Source organism: Diorhabda sublineata, chromosome 7 (assembly GCF_026230105.1).
Source record: "Diorhabda sublineata isolate icDioSubl1.1 chromosome 7, icDioSubl1.1, whole genome shotgun sequence".
Classification (NCBI taxonomy): Eukaryota; Metazoa; Arthropoda; class Insecta; order Coleoptera; family Chrysomelidae; genus Diorhabda; species Diorhabda sublineata.
The window spans coordinates 6,944,552-6,969,908 of NC_079480.1; the positions used below are offsets into that span (position 1 = coordinate 6,944,552).

General features: G+C 32.3%; 1 protein-coding gene across 2 annotated transcripts in view; it reads right to left on the minus strand.

Annotated features, from left to right (window-relative positions):
* Window positions 1-25,357, minus strand: part of LOC130446598 (insulin receptor-like) — a 230,940-nt gene that overhangs the window by 125,145 nt on the left and 80,438 nt on the right. Inside the window, exon 2 of one of the 2 annotated variants that reach the window (XM_056782959.1) lies at window positions 1,528-1,556. The exons of the other annotated variant lie outside the window; for it this stretch is intronic. Within the exon in view, the coding sequence (XP_056638937.1) occupies window positions 1,528-1,554 (27 nt within the window). The 5' untranslated portion in view covers window positions 1,555-1,556. The remainder of the gene's footprint in view (window positions 1-1,527; window positions 1,557-25,357) is intronic. 2 annotated transcript variants of the gene reach the window in all.

The following is a 25,357-nucleotide window of genomic DNA, read 5'->3' on the forward strand; positions in this document are numbered from 1 at the left end:
AGAAATTCGTTTTTGGTTTGGAGTTTGTTTAGCGAAGCTGGTTAATTTATAATTAGAAGTCATAATGAACGGAATGACAAGTGAATTTAAATAGATCAAGTGAATAAGAAAAAGTGTTTATAAATTCACCGATAGAAATAGTATAGATAAATTATATTACGTTATGAACATCTTCTCGTTTATAAAGAAATAGTCAACGAACATGAAACTTCTGAACTGCTTTAATTTTTACAATATTTATATTTAATCCAAAGTGGGTATGTGGAAGTTTGAGAAAAAGTCATTAAAAGTGAGTTACGCATAACAAATTGATTGAGATCTGTGAGAAAAATAATGGGACTGATTTTTCATTTAACAAAGTTTGTAATTTTTTGTACAATGTCATTTTGTACTTCAGGCAGCTATACACAGGCGGTGTCACTTTTCTCACTCTTGGTAAGAATGCCGGAAATATCGAAGAAAAATTTTATGCATGGTGGAAGCGAACATTTTTACCTTGTAGGCCTATTTCAATTCTTCAAAAGTTACACTCGCCGCTTCACTTGATTATACATCTAACAAACAAGGACCAAGGAGTCTAGCATATGTGCGGTCCATTGGGAAATAACCGTAAACCAAAGGAGGGTGAGCGATTTGCTTTTATAAGCGGGATCACTTCGCACTTTCGGGGCATCCCGTTCTCATAACGAAAAGAGGCGCACCAAGTGCGTACATATTGGGACCCAAAAGATGGTGAACTCTGCCTGGCTAGGACGATGTCATGGGAAAACCCGATGGAGGTACGTAGCGATTCTGATGTGCAAATTGTCGGAACTATGTATTGGAGCGAAAGACTGATCGAACTATCGAGTAGCTGGTTCGCCTGAAATGTCCCTCGGGCCTATTTTTGGTAAGTTGATTTGGCGCTGTGGGATGAATCAAACGTGCAGTTGAAGCTCCAAAATCGACGATTATGGGATATCCTGAAAGACGTTGAATAGCAGGACGGTAACCATGGTAGTCAAAGACTACCAAAGAGTGTGTGACCACTCGCCTACCGAAGTTACTAGCCCTGAGAATAGATGGAGCTGAAGCGTCGTGCTTCTAATTGGCATGTGCGGTTTGTATTTTGGGCGCGACCATGAAGCTCTGAAGTGTAGGAGGGTCGCGGTGGTGTGCGCGGAAGGACTGACCTAGAAGCGGATGTTGATGTGGTGTAACTTAATCTACGTACAATACGATAAATCGATTTTTTTCGAAGAGTAAAAAGTTTGCACACGCCCATCGAGTGGAAGAGAATCCGGTTTCTATTCTGAAATGCGGCAGCGGAACCGTTAAAAGTCGGGCGATAAATTCCTATGTGGTCTCAACAAAAACCCTGTCAAATATAATGTATTTGCTGAGTTGAAATTTGGAACGCTGCAAAATTTTCAAATTAAGCATAATCTTCCATTAAATATCCAAAACAAATCGTATAGTTATTTGTGGATCAATAGAAATGAATTCATATACAAATATTTCGATATAAAAATGGAAATATGGACTTACGTAACTTGTTGATTGCATTTTTAACATACCTGGAACAAAAGGAAGTTGTAAGATTGTGGTAAACGTGGTTTTTATTATTAAAATACACACAATGAAACTTATACGGAATCGCATATTATATTGTAATATACATGAAACACTTATTATTTTTTAGTAAATAATCAAAATTCGTTGGCAATTAATATATTGACAAAGTAAACTTGATTGTATTTCTTTAGCAAATAAAAGTTATAAAACCACTCAGTTCAGAAATTATTAAGCAACTAAATTAATATATATCTCCAATTTTAAACCTCCAATGCCTAATCACTAGTTATGGTTCAAAGTTAGAGAATTTGTGTCACCGTTTGAATTTGACTGTTTCTCCCCAGAACCGTTATAGTTTTTTCCTCAAATTCTGATCTAAGATCTACTTTGGTTCCATCAGAAAAAGGACAATTTGCCAATTTTCATTCTTATGTTATATGCATCTTTTAGGTTTAATGAAACTGGTTCTGTAAAAGATTTATCCAAATCAGCGCGCAGAAAAACTGCATCAACTAAATACAAATCTTTAGATGTTTCAGTCCTGTTAGAAAACGATCCACACTTGAGTACTAGATTGATATCCAGGGAAATTGATATTTCGCAAACATCCCTAATGAAAATATCACGTAATAATAAATTTCTTCCATATAAAGCACCGTTGGTTCAAGAGTTGTCAGATGACGATTTTGATAGACGTGAAGAGTTTGTAGATCTAATGATGGAAAAATGTTACAATCAAATCGATCCAAATTTTTTTAAGTAATGTTTTGCGTTGAGGCTATTTTTTGTATTAAGGGACCATCAATAAATTATGTCACACGAATTGTAGGACTTTTGAATCTCCTCTCGTCCTTGTCACATTTTTATAATCCTCCCTCCTGATGTGACGTAACATATTTTTCAAATTGATGCATTTATTAAAAAATAATCGAGAGATAACATTTTTTACTTATAGTTTTATTGAATAACCTAATAAAATCAGCAGTCCAATATTTCAGATAACCAAAAAAACCAAAAAAAAAAACAAACGTCTAGTTAAAAAACTAATATAATTGATAATAGTACGTCATAAAACTATTGACCCCCTGCCCCTTGTCACATATTGTCACATTTTGGTGATACCCTCCCAACCCAATAACGTGTGATGTAATGGAAACGTAAATCGACATAATTATAGATACTGGTCACGTAACAATCCTCATTGGATGCGTGAATCCCACATCCAATATCTCGAATAACTTAATGTGGCTGAAATAATTCATTACAATCACATTAAAAAAAATTATTATTAGAAATTTTCAGACGATATTTGGCTACAACAAGATAGTGCCCCACCTCACTATGCATTTGTGGTGAGGCAATACCTAATAATGTATTTTCCAAAAGAGGAGGCGTGGTTTTATCGAACGGCCCCTGCGATCACCCGACATGAATCCTTTAGGCTATTTCCTGTGGGGTCACTTCAAAAACCTGCCAATATTCAGGAATTAAAATGTTGTATAAAACATCTCATTAATATGAGAGATTAGATGAAAATCCCTAAAACAAGGAGCTTGTACCCAACAATTTTAGCTAGCAAACATAAAAAATATCAGTAACATTTCGTCAATATTTGTTCACCACTGTTTATTGTGTTATTAGTAGCAAGGATTTATTTTATTGGAACGTATACACAGTATGTTTTGAATTTGTAGTAAAGTTTTTTTAGTTTTAATTGGTTTCCTCTATTTATAGTTGCATAATCGAGTTTGTTTCTATATCATGTGAACCTATATTTACAAAAGAAAAACAGTGTTTCATATTTATTTTATTGTACGTATTTTATTATTATAATATATTATCATGCACCTATTAATAAGATTCTACTTTTTAAGATTTTCAAATGATCTAAAGAAACAACGCAGAATGAAAATGTAGCTTGGCTGTAGGGTAAAAGTTAATTTTTTTTCTTTTATCTTATCTCTGAAAGCACTAAGTGTCACAAAGTTTAGCAGCAGATATGGAAGCTGACGAGCACTTCAACTACACTTTAGAAATATACCGTACACTCTGGTAAATATTGGAGCCTCTGACTCAAAAACTGGTGAGGATGCTCACCGATTGATCACATGTATTACCAAGTTTGAATTTATTTTTGTATTAAATGTTATAAAGCAATTTTTTAAAAAACAAGTACATACAGAATCATCACGTATACATTCATAAAGTAGTGCAGGTAGTTGACACCGTAGTTATGTCCATGAATGGTTTGAGAAATGAAGTTCCCAAAAGTTTTTTACTGAAGAACTTGATGTAAGTAAAGACACGGCTTTGAGGGGCCAACCGTTCAGTTCAGCTCAAAAGAAAACGCACTTAAAATAAGAAGAGATGATCATCAAGTTTATAATTCACCTCAAGCCTATTTTTTAAAAAACTTTTTACTAACCTCTACTACCTAGATATTTACTCTGAACGAAACAGCAGGGCTCACTGCAGGGACTACTTTAAAAGATTAAAAATTCTGACTCTTTCTTCCTTATTAATCTTTGAATCCGTTTGCCTATTTCGTGAATACACTTCTCTAATTTCAGGAAGATCGTTGCTCGGCTATCCGCTTAGGATCGTGGAGCACGACCTTTACCTAACTACTCCACAGAATTAGTTAATTGCTCAATATTATAGAATGCAAAAAATGCACAATCATTTGCCAATTGAAATCAAATCGATATTATCTCTCCCCGCATTCTACAATAATTTGAGGGTATATTTACCGGAAAGTGCCTTCTACTCTTGACCATAAGCGAATACCGAGGTTTTCAAAGTCTAAAAAATACTTACGTTGTGAACACGTTTTTTCAAATAACGAGAAAAGACTATATTAAAAAAATAAAAATTTTCAAAGGTAAGTGCGTCAGAAACGGAGCGAAGGGATCAGACCAATCTCTCAACTAGTAGAATAATGAAATTAGTTCATTATACAGAAGAATAATGATATCGACTATTTTTTATGGCTAGTAGATATTTTCTTATTTGTTTCAAAATATTTCACTTCTTATCCATTACTAACAAACTCGGAGTTATAATTGATTTCAGACCGCATAATTTCTGTTAAATTTATCCTTTAGGTCTAAATGAATGTAGTGAATTGACACGTTTAGCAGCCGAAAATGACTTCCCCGCTGCTCCACACTCAAAAGCAGATGAACAATCGCATCAATGAAGATGTAAATCTTCGAACGCAGCTTTAGCTTCGGAGCAGCTAAGTTTTTTATCATGTGTTTCCTATATGGTTTTTCATTTTACTTAAATGCTTTCAAAAGAGGAAAAATTTTTCAGTATTTCAAGCATATGTATATTTGTGTATAGAAAAATGATATTAGCCTTATTATTTTTTTAAATTAACACCACGACAATGATATTTTTCTACTTTATTGAACTATATTCACTGGAAAAAGTGGATCTTTATTGCACTGGTGCAATAAATATTTATTGCACTCATTTAAACATAAATATTCAAATGAGCGAATTATTGAGTCCGTTTTCTTTGAGATTGTAATACGTTTAAAAGAAATGCGGATTTTATTTTATTATCATATTTATTATGTACTCGATTACGAAATTACTAGAAAATGAATTTTTTTTTAAAATGCATATGATTACAATTTATAAACAAAAATGTAAATGCCTCAAAAATAAGCTAATACGACTACTATGATTTCCATTATGCAACTCAGGAGCTTTGGAAATGTCAATCAAAAATTTAAAAAAGAGTTAAAAATGAGTAATATATGAATATAGCGACATCAAACTTACTACCTAGTGGACCAAGAAAACTATATGAAATTCGTTATTTATGAGCGAATACAAATCTTCTTACAAGATCTAGTGTCAGTAAGTTAGAACAAAGTTCAACGAAACTAGCGCAGTAAAATATTTATGTGGCGCAGAAAACATACAACTGAAGACAAATCTTTAAATATTTGTGTCATGTTTGAAGTAGATCCAAATTTGTGAAGTAGAAAAATTTCGAATTTTAGAAAACATACAGTAAAGGCGATTACAGCAGATGCTCAAAATGTTGTCCATTCACTTCAATACATAAAGCTATGAGATTTTTAAAACTTTGCAATACATTTTGCAACATCCCTGACTGCTCAATTCTTCTTATCTCTGTGACCCACAGAAAATAGTCTAAAGGATTCATGTCGGTATACAAATTATTTAGGTATTGCTTTACCACCATATTGTTTGGAATATTGTTATTGTTTAAAAATATCTAATAAGGATTTTTTTAAATGTAATACTCCGATTTGAAATATCCGTGGATCGTCTTCTAGCAGGACGTTTGAAGTTGATGCAGTTTATCTGCGCCCTGATTTGGATAGAACAATGTAGAAGACGTCTCCGAGATAAATGAGGCGTTCTACACATACACTCTGTATATTAAGCCACTCTGTATGTTAAGCCTGATAAATAGCTTCATCGGTGGACATTTTAGTTTGTCAGTTTATTCCACATTGATAAGTTTGAAATATACTTATAACAATTCATTACAAGTCAGCCAACTGAAAAATTTATGTTTTTTCAATGCCATTCTACAAGTGGTCAATTATTACATATGTATTTTCAAAAATCATATTTATTAGTTTCCGTTTCCTATATAATTTCTTAAAGTAGCCCGTAAAGTGAAGAAAGCTTAAGGAAATATCGGTTTACTGGGTAAATTTCCATAGATTGCTATTGATGGATAAATCAATATTCTAATTTATTCTCATTGCGTAGACTATTTTTACAATCATATTTTTAGATGCGGCATTTTACCGTAACGTGTAAAAGTTACAGGCAACGTTAGATGATTAAACTTAGATCCATCCTTATACAAGATATAAATAAAATAAACTTTCAATATACAGAATAAAACCATAATGTGTAAGTAAATTATAGATAATAGTAATAAATAACAATTAGTATATTAGTCCATAGCAAAAATTAAACCAGTATGCAGCATGCCAGTAATTAAATATTATTATTAGAATAGAAGTCGTTTACAGAGTAGAAGGCACGTATGCCCTTGAACTTTTGCGGAATGCGAGAAAAGATGAAATCAATTTGATATCAATTGGCAAGTGATTGTGCATTTTTTTGCATTGTAAAATATTGAGCCCTTAACTAATTCCGAATGTGGAGTAGGGAGGTAAGTTAGCATATTAGCATCGGGGAGATATGATAGCGGATCATGAGAAGGAGTTATAGAATTTGATAAAGTAATTATTGAGGCGAATCTTTTATTATAATAAATATTTTTGGTAGCTTCTATTATCTTAATATAAATTTTTCTGTATAGTTTCACGTAATTTTTGAAGAAGAATTTCCTTATGTGAGATAAAGATCCCATTTTCTTTGCAGATATACTTAAACCTTTAGTGGACCAGGGTTTATTTTGCTTATTTTCAATACGTCGGAGGGAAAAAAAAAGGATACCAGACTAGTTAGTGATTTTATGGATCTAGAAAATTCGAGGTCCACATCACCAGAGAGCATATTCCAGTCGGTTTTTTGACAACAGTGCTTGAAGTTTTGATAATTTTTTCCGAATAGATACGGCATAATGTGCAAGAAACATTTTTAGTATTTTCACCGAAAATTTTGTTACCACTGCTTCATGATCGTAGAGATCTGATTTAAAGACAGTACAGTCGGTGGATTCTGGATCATACGATGACACAACATAGTCTATAGTACTAGAACTAGTCTTATTATTCTGGTTAGTGTCGTTATATGCATGACCATACAAAAAGAATCAAAAATTGACTGAAGACATTCTTGACCTTCACACACACACATATTGGAAATAGTTTTTAAATTTAAATAAAAAATACAAAAATCCTTGAGATCATCTCATTAATCTACTAGATACATCTGTAAAAAGGATTCTAGGCCCTTTTTCTTATATCTATGACCCAATTACTTCAGTTTCTGGACGATGGTGAACCACTAAAACTACATATGAAGCCTTCAATCTTCTGCTACAGTCCTAGTAGCTCCGTCTACTACTTTTGTAATTTCATCAACATTTGTCATGTAGTTATATCACGATTAAAGAGTGTAAACAAAATTATTATCTCATATTAAATACCCGCTTGTTGTTTTATGACCTATAATTTATTTCTGTTGACATTTAGAGATTATAGTTTTGTAGTATCCTTCGATAATTGCATGGGATAATAGATCAATTAAATTCAAGTAAAGGTCACTTGATTCGAAACTTATTCAAGTTGATATGAAGTAATAGTAACTAACACTTTTTTTATTTATTTTGTTTTTTCCATTGCCAGCTTTGTCTGGAGAGTTTAAAGAATATTTTATGAACGTTATCGAACGTTGTCGAAAAATGATAGATTCGACGAGGTGTGAACATTAAGTGAGGAGACAATTGAATGTTGTGTCTTTCGAATTAGTTCCCTCAGGAAATCACGCAGCGTTTGAGACGATTCTTCCACTTTTCATAGCTATGCTCGAGCTCCTATAGTGGGATCGGCTTGTTTTATAATATCCTAAAATGTCCCTTTAGGTGAGTTTCCAAATGAGATAAGAGGAGATCATATCCAGATGAATAAAGAGATTGAGGAACCACAAGCATATTTTTATTGATAAAAAAATTGTGTATTGAAATTGGTCGAATGAACGCTGTTGTGTCTTAGATTGTTTTTGAATTATTATAATCCTTAACGAATGATTTAAACGGAAAAGTTTTGGTATTCCGTTGATATTATCAAGATAGTTTATGCAGTAGAAGATCATCCGTTTCGTTGTTCATCTACTTTCGACTCTTGTCTTTCTGTTAAAACCCTTTAACCACAGAAACACCAGAAATACTGTCCGTAGGAATTATGAAGTTTCTGTTGCACTTCGCCCAAGACTAAACCAAAATTTGAAAGCATACCATTGTTCCAACTTTTCGTAAAAACGATTTCACAAAAACAATGACTACGTGCAATCTACTGATTGGATTGAAAATTTCATCATTTAATTTCCATTCCTCGTTTATTATTACCACGAAAATGTTACGATGGACTTTCTTCTCTAATAAAAGCTCAATTTACAACTCCAGGGCATGTGTTTTCAGTAACTATTATTAGTAAATTATTGGAGGGAATAAAGTAGAATACGTGACATTTTTTTTGCTCAATTACGCGCAATCAGAGGTTGAGACCATAAAATAATTCACTTACCTATCACCTATTAAAAACCAAAATCGTAGAAAGTAATCTTCATTTATTGAGTACCTCTATCCGGACCCACCTGTAAAAGCCTGTAACTATCTGCATTTGGGACTTTACATCAGTTGCTCGGGATATTACGAGTAATATGACCAATGATACACCCAAATATGAAATACCCTGGATCCCACAAGACCTGTGACCCTATTGGGAGCATTTTCAAGAAGATACATGAAATAAAAGTAAGAAAATCATGGTTAAATTGTCGAAGAACAGTATTGAAAGATATTAAAGAGATATTACAATAAGTAATTGTATTGTATTAGATTTAACTCAAATGTGTCATAACTTGTATATCTTTAATTGAAAGTATGAACTTGGTTTATTGAATCTCATCCATATATGGTGATTTCAGATAATTTCATTTTTCTATTGCAAAAAATTTGAATATTTATTTGTAAATACTTATATTGAACTGAAGGTTGGAAATAATTTATCAAGTACCTTGATTCATTTTCTTGTCGCCCGGAATTTATCGCTATCCATAAAGTATTTTTCTTCTCTTTTTCGAAGTGACAACTTTTATATTTCACGATACATTTAGATACGTTCCACTTTTTCGTCAAAGGATCCATTTAGACACTTGATTAACTCTTAAATTTATTATCTTCACTACATTTTAAAAAGTTATGTATCATAAACAGCTGCTGTCGAAATTTCAGCCGGATGATAATAGAAGTTTTGTATGAAAGCAGGTGTGTGTGTCCACGGATTGTAGAAAAAATTAAAAGGAGGTAGTGATTCCATTTTTGTTTTTGAACTGAAAAGTGTATAGAGAAATCGAAGCAGAGTTAGCAATGCATCATAATATATGATTAAGATTGACACAAGACGAATTCTGTCATCTTTCAAGTATTTTTCAGCTCTTAGTCCGTGAAACAAGAATGAGTAGGCTTGACGAAATGTTTCTGGAAAAGTCGTCAATTATATAGAAAAAACTGTAAAATGTTCTGAAACCAATTAGAAAAAAGTTTAAAATAAATGCCGTTAGTTTCTACATTGTAATTGGGATTTAAGTTAAAATTTGCTACATTAAAATAACTTCTGTACCAAAACCAGATAACCCCTTAATTTACCTCAGGCTCGTTCAATTGAAGATTTTATGTTCAAGTTATTAACTTTTTTAGTTACAGTTATTACAAGGGTGTTCAGGGACTCGATGCAATAGATTCGAGAGTAGATGACGTGAAAATTATACTATAACTCAAAAAAAAAATCTTTCATACGACCCTTCGATTCTGAGTTATACTTGCGAAATCAGAATCTGAAGGCCAGAGGCGGCTCATGCCCAATGGTTAACAATCCGTAATTTTTACAGGGACAAACTGTAAATTCTAAAGATAGCAAAATGAATTATTCAATAGATTTTGTAATCAAAATATACTCTTTGCTTAACTCGATAAAATTTATGATTAAAGACATACGTAGGTTCTTAGATCGTTGTATATGCCAGGGAAAGAATCCACCATGAAGAGACAATCTAAGTATCGCTGATTATTCAGGTTATTATCAAAAAAATATGGACCTATTAAGTTATTATCCACTATTCCTGCACATACATTAACATAAAATCATCTGATTGTTCGTTTTAATTGTACCGTGACGATTTTCATCTGACCATAAATGAAAATTATGGGAATTAATGAAACCATCTCGTGTGAAACCAACTTCATCAACAAACAGAACTTTTCCAATAAATGTATTATTAACTTGTTTATCTAAAAACCAACGAGCGTTGCCAGTATTGCTGGATAACTCTCTACTTCCATGGCATGTACTTTCTGGATGTAAAACGGCAAATTCATTTCTGCTACCTTCAGATTATACAGATTGTCCTTGTCAAAGTCTATTAAAAATTAATAATGTTTGAATGTATAATTAAAAAAATATTCATACGTAAATATTTGATTTCACCTATAACTATATTTTTTTTATGTCACGGCATTATTTTCATTTTATCCCTTCTTCCTGGCATTTCAAATGAATCAAAATTATTTTTTGTAAGACACGAAAATTCTTGCTTTCAAATGACGTCGTTTGGAACATCCAACATTCAAAATTCAAGGCCTGTTGTATCATAAAATTGGATCATTGATGCCAATGCTAAATGAAGATTCAAAATTTCTTCAGATCATTCCATTTCAATTTCATTGAACAAGCAGAAGAGAGAGCAATTGTGTTGTCATTAGAATTATTTCAAATCACATCACTCAGTCACAGCAACGCGTTGCCGGGTGTGCTAGTAAATTATAAAATAGTATTTCGCTGACATGACTGACTAAGTGAATCAGACAAGACTTGATATCAACAAACTAACTTACTACGACGTATTCCGTATTATGACCTATCAAATTGAATTTATGATTACTGCAACAGTTTTATTTTAGCATTAGAAACAAATATTGTATATTTTGAGCATAATGCATACAATTTAATATGAATCAATTGCTGATGTAGTGTCTACATTTGGTCTTCCTATAAACACACAAATGCATTTACGATGCTCTTTGCTCATTATGACCTTAATCATTTCATAAATAGCTGTGTGATGAATAATTATGAAGATATATACGTGGAATAATCCAATGTGTTTATCACTATCAGATTCTAATCCCCTCGTAAATAATTGGTATTAATATTTTGTATAGGAGTTTACAAAATGAATTATATGAAGAATTGTTTTATTGTTTCTTTTTTTGTTGAATTTATATTCAAATATATGATGCAGAGAATAATTTTTGAGTATTTAGGGGAAGTCAGGGTAATAGGGGACACCTAGGTAATTGGAGCTCCCAGCTAATTCGATTATATTTTGAATGTGCTGCCTTCTGTTCGTTAGTAGCGTAACTTCCGAACGAAATTTGTAGAACTTGTAGATGGCAGTGGAGTAAATCTCAGAAAGAACCGTTTTATGTAAGGTTCATGTCGGTTTTAAGTGTGAAATTTGTGAATTCCAAGAGTATGTACGCTTCAGAAAACATGTGGAGAGTTGCTATTGATGCTTTTGTTCATCGTGAGTGAAGGTAAATATCTTTTTTTATGATTCTTTTTATTGGGGTAATCGAAACGCGAATCGTGTTTTTTGGAGTTAGGATTGGTTTGACTTTACAACATGAGAACCAATCAAGGGTTCCTGGACATTACGGCTGCTATTGCTGCTATAAGAAATGGTCGGTCTGTCCGGGATGTAACTCGAAATTTCAACATACCAAGGAGCACCATACAAAAAAGGATGAAAACGAATGAATACGACACATTTTGGCTCATTTTTTTGAAGATTCACGAGGGCGAAACATCACTGCTATGTTACGATATTAGAGGCATATTTGGCTCCAGAACTTGCAAGATCAAGCAGAGCGAACTATTATACATCAAATGATTCTATGGTAGCTGTGAGGCAGATGTTTCCAGCAAGACTAATTTCCAAAAGAGGTGATATCCCCACGTAGCCTTGTCTTGACGCCTCTTGATTTTTGTACGGACACCTCAAAACATGAAGTCCTCATAAACAATCCGAGGAACATCAATCAGTTAAAGGAAAATATCTGCTAAGAAATGGCAGCAATCGCCCCAGATTTACTGACAAGAGTTTTCACAAATCTGCGTTCGCGTCTATATAAATTTGGCGTGTATGCAATAAACCCAATGGTAGACATACCGTTCGGAAGATAACCAATGCATTTTTTAACAGTGAGGACTTAGTTAGGATACATGCATGTTTTTATATGAGGGAACCTTCGAAGAGAACAAAATATCTATTCCAATTAGCAGAAGAACATAACCCCAAATATTAAGAAAAACAGCTTTAAAAAAAAGATGAGCGATCATTATTTTCACATGTATATGGAAAATATACAATACAAAAATATTGTACATACAACATGTAAAAAGTGCATTAATGATTAGTATTTTTACATGATTGTGATTATGATTAGTTCAGAAGCAAATCAGAACAAATAATTATGTAAAGTATGTAACAAAAATGGACTAGATTGAAATTCAACTTACATAAAACATTTTCAATTAATATTACGAGGATATATTGAAAAATTCTTAGCATACTAAAGAACCAAACAAAATTTCAATGTCAAAACATTTTATTACTCAACATATTCTCCTCTTAATTGGATACATTTATCACAGCGAACCAGCAACTTCTCTAGACCTTTCAAAAAAAATGTTTCTTCTTGCTTCGCAAACCAGACCTCCACAACTTTTTTTCAGTTAAGGAAAGAGATGATAGTCGGGCGGAGCCAAATCTGGTGATTAAGGGGGGTGTCCTAGTAATTCAAACCCCAAATCGCGAATTTTTTGCACGGCATCAAGAGATTTGTGTGCAGGAGCGTTGTTTTGCAAAAAAACACCTTTGGATAGCTTGCCGCGTCTTTTTTCTTCAATATTTTCCCATACAGTGGTCAGTAATGTCGAATAGTAATTTCCAGTAATCGTTTTACCCTTATCCAAAAAATCAATAATTATTACTCCATGGCAATCCCAAAAAACTGAAGCAAGAACCTCTCCAGCAGATTTTTGGACACGAAACTTCTTGGTCTTGGAGAACCAGATTGTCGCCATTCCATCGATTATTGCTTTGTTTCTGGATCGTAGAAATATACCCAAGTCTCATCCATAGTAACAATTCCCTTATACACTTTTGGTCAACTTTCAAATATTTGGGGTTTCATTTTGCAGCAATTTTTCTCATGTCCAAATTGACGTGAACTATATAATGAACGCGTTCGTATGAAATATTCAGTGCTTTAGATATCCATTTTAACCCAAATCGACGGTCTGATGGAAACATGTCATGAATGCGTCGATATTTTCGGGGACTGACACAAAAACTGGCCTTCCTGATCGGTCGTCATCTTCAATGGAAAATTGAAGCATGCAGTCCAATTTTTCATGGTCGCATCCGAAGGACATTGATCACCAAGGTTATGAAGCATATCTTCGTAAATCTGCTTACCTCTTAACCCTTTTAAATACAGGTACTCGATGATGGCTTGATACTCCAATTTTTCTATTTTCACAATTTCGGTGGACATCTTTTTTCTTTCAATTTATTGGTTTACTTTTTTGACGTCAAACTTTACACTGAAACAATATTTTGTTTATGCTTGGAACTGGTCTAGGCTAATTACATATTAATACATCCTCGTATATTAAAGAATTGAGTGTCCATCGATTTCCAATTATTTGTAATCACTGCTTGTCTAACATTTAGAAGCATTTTCATCTCTGGGAGAGCGGAACTAATTACATATTCAAGGCATCCTTCATTTAAATTTTGTGGAGAAAAATAGCTCAAAGATATGATTTCATTGAATTCCTGCCCACACGTTTAATTCAAAAAGGATGTTGGGTATATGATATGAAAAATATTTTTGGATTTTCGTCAGCCCAGCAATGACAATTATATCGATTTAGAAATAGAGGATGTTGATCCGTTCTGAATATTGAATAAAAAAGTTTTAATTATTATTTAATTGGTTAGCCATAATCAAAAGAAAACTGAAAATATAAGTCCAAGTAGTTTTCATTCATTTCCTTCACCAAATGTATCTTGGAATTGGCGATGTTTCAAAACCCTACGAACAGTAATGCACGTCATTAATACTTTTCGAGTATTCTGACACAAAACTGCTACTTTTTCTACCAAACACTATTTTCATAGTTCTTTTTTTCATTAACTATTGACTCTATTAGTTAACGTTTTCTCCTCAGCTCTAATACGTGAGAAGTTGCTTGTTTTCTTGAAGAAATTTGACGTGTTTGAATATTTGCAGAAAATTTAATAAATGCAACCAAATATCAGCGCGGACTCTTTCCTGTGGTACACTCTATATAACACAGTTGTGTGCAAACCGTTACCTTTGAGAGGAAGACTAAAAAATGAAAAATGTGTATGGAGCTAAAAGGAGATTATGTTAAAAATTAAATATATTTTTTCAAAAAACTTTGGTGTTTTCTTTGTTGTGCCATCCTCATATTCTTGCTGGTGCTTCTTTATCATTATGATATATCAACTAAATAAATCAATAAATATCTTTGATTCATGGATGATTGTTAAAACTTTGATTACATCTTGCGTATGTGTTTGGAAGCGATAACAGATCCGCAAAGCAATATAATTGAAAAGTTAAAAACATATATTCAGTACAAGTATTTGGGTTTCCTTTTAGTAGGAGATAAAGAAGAAAGGATAAAATTAGTCCGAGTCGAGATCAATTCTAGACAAGAAAAAGACCAAAAACAATATGGTGAGAAGAAGAAAGAGAAGGAAGACACTTATGGAGAAAATTAGTACAAGAAATTGCAATATTATTAAAAAAAGAAAAAGGATACTAATAGACTGATGCTCCTTGATAAACAGATCAGTAAACCTGGAGTAAACTAAAATTCTCATCATGATCTCTTTGCTCCGCCTTTGGCCATTTACGTGAATTGTATATAATTATCTCAAATTTCAATCTATTATGTTAGAAACTTACAAGTTTGATTCTGTTGAAGGGGACAATAGAAGCCGAAATTAGAGGAAGGTCATGTTCACGCAATTTTGGGACACAAAAGGACCAATTTTAGTAGATTATCTGTAAAAGGGTGCTTATTATGTGAACGTCCAATATTACGTGAGAAGGATGAAAAAAACTCCTATGGAAGTTGTGTAAAAGTTTTCTCTGGTATCAGGATAACTTACACAATCATAAGTCCGCCATCATCATGGTAGCAATAGCACAAAAATGCATGGAAAAATGTGTTAACTTTGATTTGACTGCCAATTTTCCATTGTACCATTGTACGTGATAAGCGAAGGAGTGAAGGGATGAGCCCTTGTATATATTCCATGTTATTAAACCGACTGCTTATAGTTTATGAAGATTAACTTTAGTTTTTTTAATAAATAAAATGACTTTGCACGCTAAATGTTCTTAGAACTGGACACTCATTAATTTCTCTTCAGGAAAAAAAGAGAATAACTGTTATGATTTAATGACCAATATGTTATTGAAAATTTATTTAACATTGTAATTAAATTGTTTTTTAGTCAATATTTGCATATTACATATCAACATTAGTTATTACTGAATAAAATTATAATTACTGGAAGGAATGTACTTGCTGTTAGCAAAATTTCATTCAATTTATTATAGGTAGAATTATTTAATAAGCAACTTCTACATTTCAACATAATGATTTTCAGTTATTGATTAATTTAATTGGAAGTTATCGCTGTGATCATAGGGCATTTGTTCTGTTCTACACTTTCCTTATAAAAACTTTTGAGAATGTAAATGGGAATTTTCTATATGGTACAAGAAAAGCATCAAGAATTGTTTTTTCATAAAACTACTTATCACTAATTTATATGAAAGATCCAAACTCCATGGAATTTTTCAATAGAAGAATTATGGAGAGATCTCATTTGGATAATCTTAGCACTTAATGTGATAAAAATAATGAAGAACAAACGCACTAATGAATTATATGGTGAACGACTGGAACAAAATTATACAGAGTGAGTTTTTTGTATGGAACACCTCAATTATCTCGTAAGTTTGTTATTTAAAATGGATCAGCCTGTATGTTTTCCTTAATCCTTAAGAAATACTACTACAATAATAAATTTGACGTTTTAATAAATTATTATTTTTGAAGTTTATTGAAAGTCACAATAGATCATTTATCTGAAAAAAACGAATTGATATTGTAATATCTTTTATATCCTAACCGAAAAACCGAAATCCTATAACAAGGTCTACTATTCAGTGGTTCAGTGAAAGATTTATCCAAATCCAAACTGCATCAACTGAAAACAAATCTTTAGATGTTTGTATCCTGTTAGAAGACGATCCACACTTGAGTACTAGACAAATATCCAGGGAACTTGATATTTCCCAATAATAATGAAATTTTTACGTGATAATAAATTCCATCCTTACAAAGTAAAGTTGGTTCCAGAGTTTTCAGATGACGATGTTGATAGACGTGTTTGCAGATCTAATGATGGAAACACGATCCAAATTTTTTGATTAATGATTTGCGATGAGGCCACTTAATATATTAATAGAAACGTAAATCGGCATAATAGTAGATACTGGTCACGTAACAATCCTCGTTGGATGCGTGAATCTCACACCCAATATTCCGAAAAACTGAATGTATGGACTGGAATAATAAGCGACAAAATATTAACTAAAAAATAATCAGTATTTCTTAGGAATTCCTAAAAACACAAAATATATAGGGTGATCCTTTTGGAATAGTTCATTATTTTTCTGGAAAGAGGGAAGGAGAGATCTGACAACAATATATATACCATCATAATAGCGACCATATCACAAGACCCTTGCGCATAAAAAATCGTACGTTTCACGGATAACTCACTCTGTGTGAAAGGAGGTCTCGCTCAGTGTATTAAATCTACAAATTCTTACAATTAACAGAATGAATGAAAAAATTTGGTTTGCATGGTAAATAAAGTTCAAGCTTCTTACTGTTTTATTAGAAAACGGAATTTTGAATGTTTTAAATTGTTTAAATCTGGAATATAGAAATTTACATAAAAAGATATTTCCAAATGCCGATCGGTGCAATAATATTTATATAGCTTGAGGTTGAAGCTAAAATCTAGTATTTTTCACATGTATAATACCCAATTTTTTTCTGTGACGGGTAAAACCATGATTTAAGGAGGAGGTAAGGTTTTAAAAGTGAAAAAAAGCATATATTTGAGATTTTTAATATAATTTTATTAAATTCAATTACCTATTATTGTACCGGGTGTCCCAATAAGAATGGCTTTCGGCCGTATCTCATCATGCGGTTTTTGCTATTCTGTTGCTAATTTGGTCTAGTTTTATATTCCTTAATTAAAACTGCATGCTTCCATTTAACATTTTTCAAGGATAGCTAGATTTAAAAATATAAATAAACAGCGCCCTCTAACGTATACGTTACTCATTAGGTTGTTTCGAAATTATAACTCTTACATTGGTAGAAAAGAGATCTCTTCAAAAAGACTAAGTTAGTTTGCATATATAGGTTAAGTAGAACTGGACTTACAGGCGTTTTTTCATAATAAAGTTCCCGCTCACCCCCCTCTTATTTGATAAGATAGAATAAAACTTGTAAAATCAAATATACGCTGAATTTTTTGAAGAATACGATAATCATGGTTTAAATGCGTCTTAATTGGGCAAAATTAGTAAATGATTCATTTTATAATTTTTGGTGTCTAATTCTGCCCTCTGGCGGTGGACCTACAACTCTGTAAATAATTTCCAGGTTTTTCTCGAGGTCACTTTTGTTATAAATTTTTTTCCCGAAGCTGTACTATAAACGGTTCCCGAGATATAACCGAGAGCCATTCTTATTGGGACACCCGGTACAAATTTTTAAATTTGTCAGAAAAAATTATCACTGAAAAATATTCATAAACAAGCCGGCGAATCTCCAGGGGCGGTGAACATTATATTTCGTTACCAAATCATTTGAAAGAAAATTTAATCAAAAAGAGATATTTTTTATATTTTTTGCAGTACTGGGAAGTAGAAAACGCTATTTTCACTCAAAAAAATCACGTTACTATCTAACGATTCTTCGTTCTTTCTAATTGCTCAAAATATTCTCAATAGAACCTAGAACGTTGCTGAACTTTACACAGTGCTTAGAACTCTGTGTAATCCAGAACTCTTTCGAGCACGGTAACGTCTCATTATTGTTCAGTTTTATTTGTTTGCATCAGTTCTTTGGATACTTTTCGGTAAATTAGACTGTTTTTAATCTGTACTAATTCTCTTTTTTGTTAGTAGAAATCATTTTATGGGGATTGATTCATGAATTTACAGAATTTTTCGATGTTAACTAACTAGAACTATAGAACTATTCGTTTATGAACCATTCCTGTTTGATTTATCAGTTTCACTATTTTTCAAAATGCCGTTTTTTGGACGCTATATTTATGACCTCATTTGAAACTATGAAACGCTAACATATGAGACACTAATTTCACACATGCCTCTTTTGACAGGCAATCGCACGTCTACTATGTTGCGCCTCCTTCGAAATTTCTCGGACTTCACCCAAATAACAGATACAAAAAGAATCAACGGTGTGGTTATAAATAAAAAATTCGTCGTTGGACCCAAGGACTACTATTTTATTAGGTCAATTCTTTAGTTAATAATACTATAATAGATATGAATGGTTATATTTCTGACGTCTAAATTTTATATTCAATAAAAGATATGTTAAAAAAATTTGATCAATTTCCAAGCATCATGGTGTATGCTGTTAAACTAACTACCCTAAAGAATTTGCAATTCAATGTTTCAAAAGAGAAGTAAGGGTTTCGTATGGGGTATATTGAAAAGGATAATAGGATGAAACAAATTAAAAAGGGGAGATAATAAGTTGAAGCAGTTGTTTTTATTTGGGGAAAGTGGATATAGCAACGTGCTCTGCACCAGGAAAATATAACGTGTTAAGGAAATAGGGATAAGTATAAAGTATTATGAGTTTGAAAATTGTTTTCAAGATTAGTACAAATTTTTAAATTTATGAACCGTATAAAGACAGATTTACAAGAGAAATACAGATAATACTAGATAAAGAGCACAAAATAGTTTTAAGAAAACGCCCCCCCAGCCCCTGTTTAGTTGTTCAAACTTTATCTATACTTTATCCACGAACACTCAATATTTTTATTAAAGTTTTTTTGTTACGAAATTTTGTTACATTATTAGACATATTATTTTCAGTTGTGTCGGATGGAACCAAATCTGGTGAATAAGGGTTGTGTTCAAGTAATTCAAATCCTAAATTTATGGCAAACATGAGATTTGTTGGTAGGAGCGCTGTCCTGCAAAAACAAAACACCTTTTGATAGCTTTCCGCTCTTTAATTTTTTCCCGTAGAGTGGTCAATAATGTCGAATAGTAACCTCCAGTTATTGTTCTACCCTTATCCAAAAAATAAATCAAGATTATTCCATGGCAATCCCAAAAAACTGAAGCAACTGAACGCGTTTGTATGAAATATTCAGTGCTTCAGATATCCGTTTTAGTCCAATTCGACGGTCTGATAAAATCCTGTCATGAACTGCATCGATATTTTCGGATACTGACACAGAAACTGGCCTTCCCGATCGGTCATCACCTTCAATGTAAAAGTTACCTCTTTTGAAGCATGCAGTCCAATTTTTCATGGTCGCATACGGAGGACATTGATCACAAGGGGTATTAAGCATATTTTCGTAAATCTGTTTACCTCTTAACCCTTTTCAATATAGGTATGATGCCTGAAGACTCCAATTTTTCGATTTTCACCTTTTTCTTTAAATTTATTGGGTAACTCTGGTTTCTTTTTACCTCCTCTGCCTACCTAGAAACATCATTTCTAGGTAGGCAGTGAGTGGAATCTCTGATAATTGTTCTCTTCCAATTGTTAATTGGAAGTATGTATTTCCGATGTAACAGAAAAAATGAAACTATAGCCATTTCGTTGCAATTTGAATTAATTAGAACGCGAAAACTAAAAATCGAGAGAACATCGCTGACAATATCCATAAACACAAACACACGTGCGCGCGATAAAACCCGTCCCTCTAAGGATGAGGACATTCCACCAGACCCTTGTCATTTCGACAGGACCTCATACCCATTCGCTTCACAGTTTCGCGCGTAGACTCCTTCCTCTTTCCTGAGTTCTATGGGAGATTCTAAAAGGTCATCCAGATACTTTATTTACAAGGCTTACTAATAATGTGCCACATTAAGTTGTTGATCAATGACAGTTATCTGTAGCGTAAAAATTTGTCCGTCAATCAACATATTTTCCTTGAAATACTATCAAGTATTGGAGCGGATAGTTTTCTGTGACCCTCTGTAAGTTTTAGAGGCTCTTGTCAATATAAAATATTTCTTTAGTTATAGTAAAAACGTTGAAGAAATATTCTAAGAGTAAATATGTCGCCGTTTATTACTACTTTACACTTTTTTCTTACAGTTATTGAAATCTAAATCTGCTACTACTTTTTTCATCATCCATCAACCAAGGAAATGAATTCAAAGTTGCTTTCCAAATTTCTTCAAATATTTGCTGAGAAATAAATCCCGCAGCTTCTTTCAAAAATACCTCAATAAAAATGTTTTTTCAGTTAATGGGAAATTTCAATGATTTCTGAGGTTCTTGTCGCTGTCAATATGAAACCATTTATTTTTTGTTACATAAGATTAATTTAACGTTATTTTGATTTTGAATGATTGCAGTCAATTGTGAATAAGCGTAGAATTTGATTCATTCATTATTTATTAATAGAAATTATTTTAAACGGAAGTTATTATACGTTTTTCTATGTACATATTATGAATAAAATTTGTCTGATAAACTCCTAATTCTGAATAAGTAATACCATAACGATAATAAAAATTTGCACTTAGATTATTGACCTTGGATAGCTTTGATATAAAAATTCAGTATCTGCACATTCTTAGTCGAACGGTTGATATCCTGGTCACACAGTAGTCTCCTCCATTACTTGCATAATTAAAATTTATTTTTATTATCAATTCATAGTTTCTTGATATTTATTTTCTTCAAATAGTAATTATCATTTACAATCGCACTAAACAATCTTATTTACTATAATTATTATATTAATTTTACATAAAAATTTTTAATATCAATGAGGTCACTATGAGATGTTGTTAGATTAGTTAATTACGTAATAGAGAGAGAGATGCTTTACTGTAAAAAAATTATTACAATTTGTAGACAAAAGATTGTAAAAACTAGAAAACAAACATAAAAATAACTAAATAAAGATAAAAATAAAATAAAATTTCAATATACAGAAGAAAACCACAATGAATAACAAAATTATAGGTAAGAGGAATGGGTAATAAATAATTAGTATATAAGTCCATAGCAAAATTAAACCAGTACGCAGCATGCCAGGAATTAAACATTATTATTAGAATAGAAATCGTTTACAGAGTAGAAGACACTTTCTAGTGAATATGCCCTCAAATTAGTGCGGAATGCGGGAATCGATTAAATCGATTTGATATCAATCGGCTAGTGATTATGCATTTTTTGCATTGAAAAATATTGAGCCCGTCACTAATTCTATACGTGGAGTAGGTCGGTAAAGGTCGTGCTCCGCGTTCCTAAGTGGATATTCGTGCAACGTCCTTTTTGATATTGGAGAAGCGTGCTTACGAATTAGGCAAATGGATTCAAAGATGATTAAGGAAGAGTCAGAATTTTGAATCTTTAAAGAAGTGCCTGTAGTGAGCCCTGCTGTTTAGTCCAAGTAAATATCTAACAACCCTCCTTTCGTAGTTTGAAGATTCGCTCAAATTGAGTCATACCACAGTACCCCAGAAGGAAAGGGCATATCGGAGATGCGACTCAATAAGGGCATAGACTTAGAAAAATCATAAAACGTTGTTGCAGTGTTAGAGATTATGCTCTACTTATTAGAAGGTTCCTTGACTGAATACTGAGTACTGAATAAATCAACCGACTTGGTATTATATGGATCTCACGAGACTTGTTTTTTTTTCAGAAGTTTTGTTTCTGATGGCATCTCATTCCTTTTTGTAGATAGACCTCATTTTTTTCTTTATTTCTTGGATATCAGCAACGAATTTTCTTAAAGCCCACTCTCTGTCTTATGAGCTTTCCTTATTTTTGTAGGTAATCTTTCTCTTTTCATATCTTGGTACTATTTCTCGAGCTCAGCTACAGCCCAGTCGCTATCTTTATGGGTTTTTCTCGTAGGCTTTAATGTTACAATTTTTGACAAATCTGTATTCACAAAGATCTTCACTTCAATATTTCCAAAGTCGACATTAATTAGATGCAACCCACCCAGACTTGTAACTTTCGAAAGTGTCACGTAAGCTTGACCGGATGTGAATACTGCAGAACCAATATCCATCAGTCCATTATTGAGACTTAAGACCTGACTTTGGTGTATAGTTGTAGCATTTACTATACACATGAAAAACTGTTCCTGATAAAAATAAGCTCTATTAATAATTTCAATTAATTATATTATTATATAATTATATTATTATATAATTATATTATTATATAATTATAATTGTATTTTCCGGATCAACCTTTACGTTTTCAATTATTTATTTTATTTTCTCATACATTATAGAAAAGTAGAGTAGTTTCAATAAAATGGAATTTGAAATCAACCATGTTTATACAATGCTTGCTTGGTTACTAGAAACACAGACTCCTAGTTTAATTCACAAGATTAGGGGGTCGAAAATGGTCGATGTTTTGAAACATCGATGTTTTCCTAAAAGAACAAAAAAGGAGTGAAAAAAATTAAGATCATATTTTCATGAAAATATGGAAGAAACGTTATAAATTAACTAATTTTTCTGTTTGTAAATTAACTGATTTTGCGTAATAGCTGATAGATAAATACAAGTTTTAGTTTCTTTAAAATTTATTGGTAAATAAAATCCTGAAAGTCGAAAATGAAACCTAGTTATTTTTAATATGTATTTGGTTGTATTTTCACTCATTATTACACAAAAATAATTAGGAGAAAAACAAGTTAATCGAGCTTCAAAACAAACCTTATTAAAAAGAAATAAATGTTACAATTTAAGTTGTAATAATGATTGAAAACAAAAAAACAATATAGAACAATTGATCAATTAATATTTAAAGTACAAAAATTTTGAAATAAAAATATTGGGTATTAAATTTCCCAAATTGTGTCATCTAGTTCATGAAGAAAAATAAGTTTCGTAGCCATATCTTCTGAGAGAGTTCAAACTCAGACTTGCTTGGGAAAATAGAGGCTCAGATGGAACGGAAGTGACTATTTCAGGCACATATTTGAATACTACTTGAAAAAGTAGGGTAAGTCCTTCATCATTTTCCAGAAAGCCAGAGGGTTCTGCTGGAATTTTTCAGGAATTGATTTCTCTATCGATTGTTTCTTTTTTTGCCATGCACTCTGAATTCACTCAAAACGTACACCCGTGTTCCACAACCTTCTTTATTCATGGGAGGGGATTCAAATAATAAAATAATTAGTCTTGGATAATTTGAAATTTATTAATTGAAGTAGCTTTTCAACAACTAGGAACTATTGAAATCACCAAAACATCGATGTTTATTTAAAACCATCGATAACTGCAAAATATCGAAAGAAGATCATCGATTGAAAAAACATCGATGTTTTCGTGAAACCATCGATGTTTTGATAACATCGAACCATCGATACCCATCCCTAGTTACTAGTATCTCAGATATTGTCGAGTGCATTACATTTACGTCTTTCTTTTGTTTTATAATTATTGTTATAATTAAATTATCAAGAATCCAATATGGATAAGAAAAGACAACTGACTAAAAATGAAATTGAGTACTACGCAAATCTGAGTGATTCCGAATTAGACGGGATTTTTGGCGAGGGTGGTAACGACAATTGAGATTATGAACCTTCTGAGAATTCAATTGATAGTGAAGATGAAGTCGTTTCCGAACCTGAAGCTGATCTGAAAATAATTTCGATGATTCCCAAACAACAACATCAAATGCGAATGATAATTTGTGGACAGAAATTCAACAAAATCCTGAATTATTTATTTTCCAAGAAAATGTTGGTATGAAATTGGATACGACAAACTTTACAGTACAAACGTTGGTGGACTTATTTTTTTCGGATGAATTTCTTGTGGAAACAACTAATTTATATGCTGCGCAAGAAATTGAAAAACGCAATGAAATAAAAATATATTTTAGGTTATCAAAGTGGCAACACGTCAGTGTTGTAGAGATGAAAGTTTTTATTGGACTTTTATTGCAAATGGGACCTTGTACTTTTCCATCAATTGAACATTACTGGAGCACCAACAAGCTATATAAGCTAATAAATTTTTGGCGTTCACATATGAGTCGAAATCGATTCCAGTTGTTACTTCGTTGTTTTCATTTGGTTGATAACTCAATACCATCTGACGACAGATCATACAAGGTGAGACCAATACTAAATCATTTCAATAATATTATGCGTGAAAACTATGTACCACATAAAAATCTTTCTATTGACGTAAAAATAAAAAACTCAAGTATGGTATCAAACTGTATCAACTATGTGAGTCTGACGGTCTTGTAATGAAAATAAAGATTTATAACCCAAAATCAGAGGAAACTGGCAATAATTTAGGCCACATTACTGACGTTGTTTTACATTTACTTGAGGACTATCTCGATAAACGATACACGGTTTACATGGATAATTTTTATAATTCAGTTACTCTGATTCACTCTGATACACGGAAAACTTATGTGTGCGGAGCCCTACGAAATGACAGAAAAGGAAACCCCAGAGATGTGGTAAATCGTAAACTGAAAAAAGGGGAGTGTATCTGGCAGCAAAATGGTCCTGTTACTGTATGCAAATGGAAAGACAAAGGAAATGTCATTAGCATTTCAAACATGCATGCTGTTGAAATGGTAGAGGTGCTCAATCGCAATGGAAAAGTTTTCTATGAAACCGA